The sequence below is a fragment of the Mus musculus genome, chromosome 15 (genome assembly GCF_000001635.26).
Source record: "Mus musculus strain C57BL/6J chromosome 15, GRCm38.p6 C57BL/6J".
NCBI lineage: Eukaryota > Metazoa > Chordata > Mammalia > Rodentia > Muridae > Mus > Mus musculus.
In genome coordinates, this window is record NC_000081.6 from 37,936,228 (window position 1) to 37,948,242 (window position 12,015).

The window sequence follows — 12,015 nt, forward strand, 5'->3', positions numbered from 1 at the left end:
TATTAAATGATAATTTGCTATGCTTGCACACAGAAACTTAGCACAACTGTCTCCTGAGAGACCTCATCCACCGGCGGATGGAAGCAGATGCAGAGACCCATAGCCAAACATCAGGTAGAGGTAGAGCTCAGGGAGTCTTGTGGAAGAGTGGGTGACAGAAGTGAGTGAGCTGGAAGGGTCAAGAATACCACAGGAAGACCTACAGAGTCAACTAACATAAGCCTATGGAGGTTCACAGAGCCTGAACCACCAACCAAAGAGCATGCAGGGGCAGGAACTAGCCATCCCCCCACATTTGTAGCAGATGTGCAGCTTGGACTTCATGTGGGTCCCCTAACAATTGGAGTAGGGCATGGGGGCTGTTTCTGACTCTGTTGCCTTCCATTGGATCCCCTTCCCCTACCTGGACTGCCTGGTTGGGCCTCAGTAGGAGAGGAGGTGCTTAGTCCTGCTGGGACTAGATTCCCAGGGTGGGGTGGTACCCAATGGGGAGTGTCCCCTTTTCTGAGTAGAAGGGGAAACGGTGACATTTGCAAGACAGGAAGACAAATCGAGTAGCATGTTTGGGAGATGATAACGAATCTTGATTCCTGAGATAGTTGTTGGAGATACTACCAGGAAAACACTAGCACGTACTGGAATGTAGGTTTGGGACCTGCAACTATCTGGAATATAGATAAAGCCTGAGAAGCTATGAGCACTTAAATGGTGGCTGACTCAACAAGAACAATTAGAATTAGCCAGGGAGTCACTAATAATAAGAGCCCAAGGCAAAAATCTGTAAGTCCATTCATGCTTAAGGATTCGTAGTGACCAGAGAGGAATGGTAGGAGATGCAGAAGGAAAATGGTGTCACACAGGCCCAGAAAGAAACGGGTTTCTAGTTCCTTTTCATTTCCAGAATACTTGTTTCAGGAAATACTTCTCCAGGAAAAAGAAAAACAAGTGACCACATATAACACAAGTGGAAGAACACATCTTTCCTTACTTCATCCCTGCTGATCAGTTCATTTGAAAAAGTCAGTCCAGGCATGAGGCCTCTCTTCTTTAGCCAGAATATTGCAGCAAATGATCCAGAGAAGAAAATTCCTTCCACAGCAGCAAAGGCCACCACTCTTTCCCCTAGGAGAAAAACAGTTCCATTTCTAACTAGATACTGCAGACATTTGCAGGTTTATAAGCATTTATAAATATATGGGGCCTTTTACAACGTTAAACTATCTTCCTAAGAAACAAAACAAATGTGAGTATTGTGTACAAAGGTCTTCAAAGCAAGGGTTTCCCATTCCTGCCTGCTAAAGTGGAAAGACATGTTTATTTCAAACTCTGTGACAAACATGAACTTGGGTAGGTGCTGTTGTCTGCCTGTGCACGAGCGCACACACACACACACACACACACACACACATACACACACACACACACACGGATTTACCTGTAAAGACATGTGTGAGAGTTCCCTGTGTAAACTTGTGTGTACTAGAATGGGAGGTACAAGATAAACTTTATGTCAACTGTCTGCTAAGGGGAGGAGTGGTTGCTAAGGTTTATATTTTTGTTGGCAATTTTTGTTGCTAAAAGACTACTAGTAAACATTTTTTAAAAACATTGTTATTGTTATAGAATAATTTTAAAAATCAGCTGAAAGCAATGAATTCACCTATATGATAAAATGTTCTGTTAAAGATAGAAGAGCCAACTTAAAAGTTTACTCACTATTAGGCAAGAACTCTGTAGAAACTCATTCCTAAAATGTCTTTAGTGGTATCCTATCTGTAACACTGTCTCTAGACATTTATGGATTATAACACACACACACTAATGACAAATTTTTTTAATTTAAAATTCATCCAATAGAAATGTCCAATTTTTACGTTAAAACCCAGGCTTTCTGATCTTTAGAACAAATAGTTCAGAGAGCAGGATAACTGAGGTGCTCCTGGCTGGCTCTAAAGTTGTCAGGTTTCCCTTCTTCTTCCCTTGATAACTTCACATCAAACAGATGAACCAGCAGAGAGATGGGAGTCCAAACTGTCTATTAGTAACTTCCAACATGAAAAGACTTCTAGCCCATCTTTATAGATGCCATTGGTACCCATCATCAGAGAGGCTTCATCCAGCCACCAATGGAAACAGATGGAGAGACCCACAGCCAAACATTGGGCAGAGCTCCAGAAATCCTGTGGAAGATGGGGAGGAAGCACTGTAGGAGCCAGAAGGGTCAAGGACACTGTAAGAACATGGCCTATATAATCAACTAACCAGGGCTCACTGTGACTCACAGAGACTGGCCTAGGTCCTCTGCATCTGCTATAGTTCTGCAGCTCAAGGGTACTTATGGGATTGCTAACAGTGGGAACAGGCCGGACTCTTTGTCTGCTTTCAGGACCCTTTTCCTCCTACTGGGTTGACTCATCCAGCCTTAATATGAGGGGATGTGCCTAGTCTTATGGCCACTTGATATGGCATGTTTGGCTGCTAATCCCTGAGTGGCTTGCCCTTTTCTGAAGGGAAACTGAGGAGGAGTGGATCTGGGGAGAGTGGAAGTGGGGGAAGGGATTGGGAGGAGAGGAGGGAAGGGAAACTGGGTTTGGGATGTAATATAAGAGAAAAGAATGAAAAAAAAAAAGCTGCTTTGGAAAAAACTGAAGAACTATAACTTTAAAAAGTGCTGACTGAGTACTCATAAAAGATTATAGGACACTTTAATGTGAATATAATAAATATTACAATATAAATATAATCACTGCTTCAATTATTTCATCCATAATTGAATATTAGTTTATACTTTTAGCTTGCAACTAATTATATTACAGATAATGACTGACATTTTTAATTGTTAAAGTAATTTCAGATAGATAATTATCTGTAAGAGATCTGGACTAAACTTAAACATAAGTGCTATAAATAAGAGGAGAGTTATTTTAACCACTCTGTGCATTTATGTGAACACTGAAAAATGGAAACCATAACAAATAACTACAGAAAACTATGTTTGAAAACAACAACAAAATTTAAGGAGGGGTTGGAAAAACAGCATGAGAACCAGAGTTTGAACCCCCAGCATCCGTGTGAAAAGTGAGTATCAGACACACATGTAACCCGAGCACTGGGGCAACACATACAAGAGATTCCTGAAGAATCGCCCAGTGGGTGGCTCCAAGCTCAGTGCAAGACCATGTCTTCAGTGGCAGAGCTAAGGTGCCCAAGCGCCTGCAAGCAAACTCTGCCTTACATTTCTAGAAACAGTGCTAATGAAACTCTCTGGGCCTCCCTCTCCCTCCCCCTCCTACTCCCCCTCTTCTCTTCCCCACTCCCTCTCTCACACATACATATGTGTAGACACAAAAAGTAAAGGGGAGGCTACCTGAGGAGAGGAAGGGGTTAACAGGAACTGGAGGGGGCCAAGAAAGGCTAACAGGGGTGTGTGTGAATATGGTCAAATACATTATGTACATGGATGTAGATGTCATAATGAAAGCCATTATTATGTACAATGAGCATATGCTAATTAAAATTAGGAGTTGCTCATGAGACCCTATGCCAGTAGCTGAGATGCTATTGTCAGTCAATGCTGCTGGAGGAGGAGCAAATATTTTTTCCTTTGGTATTTGGCTGCTGGTAGGCTGCCCATGCTCTGTGGATGGGTTCCCATCCATACACATGTGGAGAACACTAAATGGACTTGGTGGATCATAAAAAAAAGAGAAGACATAAAGGAGGGAAGGGAACATGTTGGAGGAGAGTTCTAGAGAGGTGGAAGGGAGGTTTAGTGAACTGTATAAGCAAGTGTTTTACACATATGTATGAAATTTTCAAAGGATAAATGAAACTATTCTTTACTAAATATACACTAAGGGGCTGGATAAATGGCTCAGTTAAGAGTGCTTACTGCTCTTGGAGGGCCAGTTTCCAGCATTCATATCAGGTGGCTCACAACTCTCTGCATCTCCAGTTCCAAAGAAACTGACTCTCTCTGGCCTCTGTGGGCATCTGTATACATATCGTGCACATAAACACATGCAGGCACACACACATGCACAAAACCTTTTAAATGAATAAAGCTTTTGAAAATATATTAAACAAAAGATAGATAGAGATCAATAAAGGAAGAAATTTGATAATCAACTCTGGCTTTCACACTTAAACTTGTGGTGCAAACCTGTGTACATACGTGCATATATGCATACAATACATATACCACACACAGAAAAAAAGAAGGAAGGAAGAAAGAAAAGGAGGAGAAATGAAGGAAGACAGGAAGACACTTAGCAGCTTCTGGCCTCCACAGGAAATGCACACACACACACACACACACACACACACACACACACACACACAGTTATATCTATATAAGCACATACACATCACACATGGACACATACTCATGCACAGAAAAATCCTAGGAGATACATTTTATAAACTTTTGAAATAGAAAGACAACCAGGACATTTATTCTAAAAACTGTAATGAAGGTAAATACCACATAATTTGTTTAGAGGGAAAACAGGATATATTTTTAAATACAGCTGAGTCTACAATGTAATACACTAAAGATTATGTAGATAATATTTTTAAGGTTGAGAAATGTAATTTTAAAACACATATTAAGGTTTTATATATCTATCTGTCAATCATAAATTAGACAGTATGCTTCAATAAAAAAACAATTGGGAATTTTTAGTTTTATGGGCACTGAATCTCCTTACTGCATAATATGTTAACTTTAAAACAAAGGAATATTTCTTTTCTTTTTTTCTCTCTCTTTTTTTTTTTTTAAAGATTTACCTATTTCATGTAGCTATCCTCAGACACCACAGAAGAGAGCATCAGATCCCATTACAGATGGTTGTGAGCCACCATGTGGTTGCTGGGAATTGAACTCAGCACCTCTGGAAGAACAGTCAGTGCTCTTAACCACTGAGCCATCTCTCCAGCCCCACAAAGGAATATTTTCAAAAGATTGTTGTTGTTGTTGTTTGTTTGTTTGTTTGTTTGTTTGTTTGTTCAAGACAGGGTTTCTCTGTATAGCCCTGGCTGTCCTGGAACTCACTTTGTAGACCAGGCTGGCTTCGAACTCAGAAATCCACCTGCCTCTGCCTCCCAAGTGCTGGGATTAAAGGCGTGCACCACCACGCCCGGCTCTGTTGTTGTTTTTTTAAGTTTTCCTTTAGGTAAAAACAATAGACTATTAAGAATTCAGATGCAAGAAAAGAACAGCTGCTCTCCTGAGTCCTACTTGGTACAGAATCTCCACAAAGGTTAGGCAAAGTCCTGCCCGATGGAAGAGCTGCCTTTGAAGGCACTAAGGTGCAGATGGCCCCTTAGAACTGCATTTCCTCTGCTGCACAGCAAAGAACATCCCCACACTATGGACTTTTAGTTCCTCTACCATAAAAGGAGAGCTCTGAATTACATGTCCCACTTCCCCTTCCTCCACGGCACTGTCCACCCTCTCCACTGCTCTACCATACTTGTTCCTTGGAGCGCTTATTAAAGCGCTGAGACGGGTTTGATGTGAGATAAAGCCACAGGGAGACGCCACCTGGAGCCCATACTATGACTGCAGGGTGATTACCACCTTATGTCTTTTTCTACTTTGTCTTCCTTGGGTAGTGTCAATAAATACATACCTCAAACAAGGTAAGAGGCAAAGATGGACAAAATACCCAAGCTCGTCTCTGATCTCCACACAAGTGCCATAGCATGTGCACACACACACTTACATGCATGAACATGTATACATAGGGAAAAAGGAAAGGGCCTATGTCAGGGCCTATGAAATGGCTTAGCAGGTAAAAGAGCTTGCTTGCCCTAGAAGCGTGATGACCTGAGTTTGACCCTAGCAGCCATGGCAGAAGGAGACAGCATCCCCTGAAAGTTCCTGACCTCTATACATGTACACACTATGTACATGTGCTATGGCACACACAGCCTCTGCCTCCACACACACAAAACATTAATAAATTTTAAAAAATTATAAGGCTAGGCTGAGTGACCCATGCTTGTCCCAGCACTCAGAAGGCTGGGCAGGAGAACAGAGTTAGACATCATCCTGAGCTTCACATATGGTGAGACCCTGCTTCAAGAAAAAAAAAAAAAAGGAGGCTATTTCAACTTAATCCAGAAGTGTATCTGCATTTCACTTACTGGTAAAAGCTAAGCTTGTTACTGTAAACTGTTTCTTGTCCTAGTTGGATAAAAAAAAAAAAATCTTGCATTTTTTTTTAAAAACTAGATATTTGTTTCCCAAAATTTATCAGGCCTTGATATGCTTAAATTCCTAGTGTTCTTTGAGACTGGCACAAAGTGCAGGTCACTGCAGCACTCTCTGCTGGGGTCTATGTGACGATTTACTTGTCAGTGTGCATGCTGAGATCTTAGCTTTTCAAGTTCTGACATATTAGCTACACAAATAACAGCTTTACTTAGCACCAGTTTCTTTTCTTTTTTTTAATTAGGTACTTTCTTCATTTACATTTCAAATGCTATCCCGAAAGTTCCTCCTATACCCTCCCCCCGCCCTGCTCCCCAACCCACCCACTCCCACTTCTTGGCCCTGGCGTTCCCCTGTACTGGGGCATATAAAGTTTGCAATACCAAGGGACCTCTCTTCCCAATGATGTCCGACTAGGCCATCTTCTGATACATATGCAGCTAGAGACACGAACTCTGGGGGAGTACTGGTTGGTTCATATTGTTGTTCCACCTATAGGGTTGCAGACCCCTTCAGCTCCTTGGCTACTTTCTCTAGCTCCTCCATTGGGGGCCCTGTGTTCCATCCATTAGCTGACTGTGAGCATCCACTTCTGTGTTTGTCAGGCACTGGCATAGCCTCACAAGAGACAGCTATATCAGGGTTCTTTCAGCAAAATTTTGCTGGCTGATGCGATGGTGTCTGCGTTTGGAGACTGATTATGGGATGGATTCCCGGGTGTGGCAGTCTCTAGATGGTCCATCCTTTCGTCTCAGCTCCAAACTTTGTCTCTGTAACTCCTTCCATGGGTGTTTTGTTCCCAATTCTTTTTTTTTTTTTTTTTTTTTTTTTTATGGTGAAAAAAGTATATATTTAGAATTAGCCATCTGGACTCAGTTTAGATGATCCCAATCTTGTTGGCAACATCTAGGGCATCATAATCAGGAGCCAAGCGAACATACGCCTTCTTCTCTCCGTCGGGCCTTATCAGGGTATTGACTTTGGCCACATCGATGTCATAGAGTTTCTTGACAGCCTGTTTGATCTGATGCTTATTGGCCTTGACATCCACAATGAACACAAGAGTGTTGTTGTCCTCTATTTTCTTCATGGCTGACTCCGTGGTCAGTGGGAATTTGATGATAGCATAGTGGTCAAGCTTGTTTCTCCTGGGCACACTCTTCCTAGGATATTTTGGCTGCCTCCGGAGCTGCAGGGTCTTGGGCCACCGGAAGGTGGGTGACGTTCGGATCTTCTTCTTTTTGTGGCTGTGGACGCCTTTCAGCACCGCCTTCTTAGCTTTCAAGGCCTTCGCTTTGGCTTCGGCTTTGGGAGGGGCAGGAGCTTCCTTCTTCGCTTTCGGCGCCATCTTCTTGTTCCCAATTCTAAGAAGGGGCAAAGTGACCACACTTTGGTATTCGTTCTTGAGTTTCATGTGTTCTGCAACTTGTAACTTGGGTATTCTAAGTTTCTGGGTTAATATCCATTTATCAGTGAGTACATATCATGTGAGTTCTTTTGTGATTGGGTTACCTCACTCAGGATGATATGATATCCTCCAGGTCCATCCATTTGCCTAGGAATTTCATAAATTCATTCTTTTAAATAGCAGAGTAGTACTCCATTGTGTAAATGTACCACATTTTCTGTATCCATTCCTCTGTTGAGGGACATATGGGTTCTTTCCAGCTTCTGGCTATTATAAATAAGGCTGCTATGAACATAGTGGAGCATGTGTCCTTCTTACCAGTTGGAACATTTTCTGGATATATGCCCAGGAGAGGTCTTGCAAGATCCTCCGGTAGTACTATATCCAATTTTCTGAGGAACCGCCAGACTGATATCCAGAGTGGTTGTACAAGCTTGCAATCCCACCAACAATGGAGGAGTGTTCCTCTTTCTCCACATCCTCGCCAGCATCTGCTGTTACCCAAATTTTTTATCTTAGCCTTAGCACCAGTTTCTAATTAACTATTACAAATAATGATCTCAGCATACTGAAATCTCTGTATTCCACTCTGATGCAACATGACCTGCAAGGCTTATCTGATACATACAAGTTAATACTACATACCAAAAGTAGATTTCCTATCTGCTATCCAGCGCAGAGCCCAGTCCGCTTTTTTCTTAACATATGGCATTGTTTCAATTGCATTAAATAAAAATTCCCTATAAAAACAAAAAATCATGGAAAAATTATTCATTTGTTTTTATTAATTGGACTGTTTTAATAATCAGAGACAGTAAGTATAACTCTTACAGTATACTATCAAATCTAGATTTTCTATATTTTGTATGTTTATAATTATGAAAATAGAAATAAAAGTAAAACTCAAGATTAGTGACTTACATATAAGCTGATATGAAAATCATTGAAATGCAAATATTCAGTTTAGTAATACAATATACTAACAAGGTCTTAAGATGCTGTGAGTTATGTAAAGACTACCTGGTTCTATACCGTGTTTTACTTGAACACATTATTGAGCAATAGAAAACTACACTCATGATCTTCCATATGTAAATCATCTTTAATATTACAGTTTTGGAATAAATTCTGCTCTTAATGTAAGCAAATAGCTAAATGCATGTAAATCAAAGCCCTGCAGTAATACCTTTTCTTTGGATCTCTGATGTAAGTGTCTATTAGTAAACTGTACATCTCTGAGTGAACATTCTCGATGAGAATCTGAAAGCCATAGAAGCAGCGAGCCTCTGGAACCTGCACCTCCTGACTAAAACGCTCCACCTAAGAAAATAAGGAGACAGAAAGATCCAATGAGCAGGCTCTCACTTAACTCTGCTCACACACCACAAGGACAACTTAGACATCAGAGCCTTCACCTAGTCTTTTGTGTTCTCCAGCACTCAGGAAGCTGGACAGAAGGATACTGAGTTCAAGACCAACCTTGTGACACATAGTAAGACCCTGTCTTACAATATAAAAAGGTGATCAATAAGAAGGCTCAGCAGGCAAAGGTGCTTGCTGGCAAACCTAATGACCAGAGCTCCATCCCTGGAACCTCATGATGGAAGGAAAGAGCTGCCCTGACTTCCACATACGCACAATGCACATGTGCACATGCACATGCACACACACATACATACATAAAGTTTAATACAATATTTTTTGGGGAAAAACATGCCTGTTATACAACAAATGGGGCACTAAAGCCTAATCAGTCTTTTCTTTCTTTTATCTTTTCTTGTAGTTCCCTGGACTGAACCCAGCATCTTAGTCATGTTAGGCCAACACTCTCTTCCAAGCAATACATATGCTCAGCCTTTATGGATCTTTTAAAGCAGCAACTTTAGCAGTACTGTTCAGCCAGAAATTCTGGTGCTGGAGATTGAGCCCAGCATTTTACTTATATTAGGCAGGTGCCCATTGAGCTGTACCTACAACTCCAAAGACTGTGTTCCAAAGCAATAGGATGAATTTATCTTTTATGTGGAAATACTGCTACTGAACACTAAATTTTAGAATATCTCCAAAAACACAAAACAGTGATTTTGCTTTGTAGAACTTCTTTCCTAATAGTAGACTGATCAATTTAAGTTCTTCTGGTTCATTATTGATGTTCCTTAACAAAATCCAATTCCTTCCAACTGGTCATAATACGATTTCTGAATAAGGACGATCTACACAGACTTGCAGAGGGTCATAAAGAACACATTCTGAGCTGAGGGGAAAATCAAGTTTATGAACTCTGTGCTTCTTCTGGATCTTGTTTTCACGTCACTGAGGATAAAACTCAGGGCCTCTGTAATGCTAGCCAAGCATATATAGTCACAGGGACAGGTTCAGCCCTATCACTGTGTGTAGTTTTAATTGGTATAATTTATGCTTGATTTTGTAATAGATCACTAGTCATTTGACAGTTAGCTACCTTTTCCTGGGAAACTTCATGAGAAAAATATACTCATAACTTAATCTGGGGAGATGCCTTTGCTGGGTTTAAACTCCCTAGCACTCACATAAGCATCTAGCCATGTCTGTGAGCCTGCAAACCCAGTGCTGAGGCACCTGACAGAGGGCCTGAGAGGTTCTCTCTGCAGTCAGCTTAACCTAGTAACGATGAGCTCCAAGTTCAATAAAGAGACTTGCTCTCAAGGGAATAAGGCAGAGAGCAACAGAGGCAGACAGCTACGGTTCTCTGGCCTCTGCTTGCACATGCACACTTTAAACAACAGTTAATGAATGTTCATCTACTCCATCACTGGGAGACTTTCTTTCCTCAGGCAGGAGATATGGTGATCTTACTGTCATTCAAGTACAAAACAAGAACAATGGTAAAATAAAAATCTTACCAAGTTTTCATTTACAATTCCATCACTGGCTGCAAAAAAGGCTAAGATGTGGGAGATAAAATACTTCTCGTCGGATTTAAGCTTGTTCCAGTGAGGGAGGTCCTTTGACAAGTCAACCTAGAATAGAAACAGTCCAATTTTTTTTACTTAGAGAGTTTAGAAAACTTTCAAGATGAGCTATGACATTGCCAGTAAGGTCTGAAAGAAAACATTAAAAATCACAAAAGTCAAACAAAGGCAAGCATTGTACTAATAACATGTCGTACTCAGAACATTTGCTTAGTTAGTAGATTATAATGCTCCTGCCACACGGGAAGGAATGGATAAGTATGAGAGACAATATATATGTTTGTTAATGGGAGAAAGTTTATACACATGCGCATGCATGTGTTTCTGTATATGTGTGTGTACATATTTTACAACATCATGATCTATATCTTAAACATATCCAGTAAAATTTGTTTAAAAGAACACAAAACAGAGTTGGAGAGATGGCTCAGTGGTTAAGAGCACTGCTGCTCTTCTCAAGGTCCTGAGTTCAAATCCCAGCAACCACATGGTGGCTCACAACCATCTGTAATAAGATCTGATGCCCTCTTCTGGTGTGTCTGCAGATAGCAACAGTGTACTTACATATAATAAATAAATAAATCTTTTAAAAAAACTCAAAAAAATCCTGGCATGTTCAAGGAAGTGGTGATAGGGGAAGAAGGGGGGGGTGAGAAAGAAAGGAAGGACATTTGTGAAGGAACCTGTTTTTTTTTGGGGGGGGTTGTTTGTTTGTTTGTTTGCTAAGTTAGTTGGCCAGGATACACTTTTAAAATATTAAAATTAATAAAGTGGTATTGCACCAAGTGAAGGAATGAACAGAAAGAAAGAAGAGAGTGAAAACTAGTCAGGTACATAAAGTAGACCAACTAACATCAGTACTCATTTGTTTCATGCAATAGTTACATCAGTATTAACAGGCAATTCAGCTCCTACAAACAAACTACAGCTTCTACTCTACTGCCGGCCACTCTTCTTTAATGAGAAGCCATCACATCAGGAAGACAGTAACCTGCGATTTAAAGTAGTGTATAGGTATGGCTTCTTCGTGAATAGAAATGCCTATGAAAATGCTCACTACAGTTACTCTGAGCTAGGAGAGTGATGCACTCTAAGATTTGGCGAATCCAAACTTTTCACATGGTCCTTAAATGTACCTTACTGTTCCTTAGCTGACTCTTACTGCTATCCATTACTGCAGACATGATAGCTTACAAACAAAAACAAAAAAAAACCACATTTACTTCTCACAGTTATGAAAGCTTAAGTCCAAGATCAGGGTGTGGGCCAGCTAAAGTTATGACTTGACACAAGAGAAAGTCATTCTGAAAGAAGAAACCCCAGTTGAGAGTGATATAGACATTGGAGGCCTGGCTTATGACATTTCAGAGGGAAGTTTAAGAGTCCCTAGAAAGACCATAGGGTTGTATGACATTTTGAATTAGGAATCTGTGCTTCCT

At 40.7% G+C, this 12,015-nt stretch overlaps 1 protein-coding gene and 1 pseudogene across 4 annotated transcripts in view; both read right to left on the reverse strand.

The window, feature by feature from the left end:
- The window catches only part of Rrm2b (ribonucleotide reductase M2 B (TP53 inducible)), a 37,168-nt gene that overhangs the window by 12,276 nt on the left and 12,877 nt on the right, over positions 1-12,015 (reverse strand). For 3 of the 4 annotated variants that reach the window (NM_199476.1, NM_001357023.1, NM_001357022.1), the window contains exons 3-6: positions 10,508-10,624; positions 8,812-8,945; positions 8,271-8,365; positions 989-1,122 (exon numbers count right to left, since the gene is read on the reverse strand). In NM_199476.1, coding sequence (NP_955770.1) covers positions 989-1,122; positions 8,271-8,365; positions 8,812-8,945; positions 10,508-10,624 — 480 coding nt within the window. The other variant, XM_011245361.3, reaches the window with a different exon arrangement.
- Positions 7,024-8,224, reverse strand: Gm3362 (annotated as a pseudogene).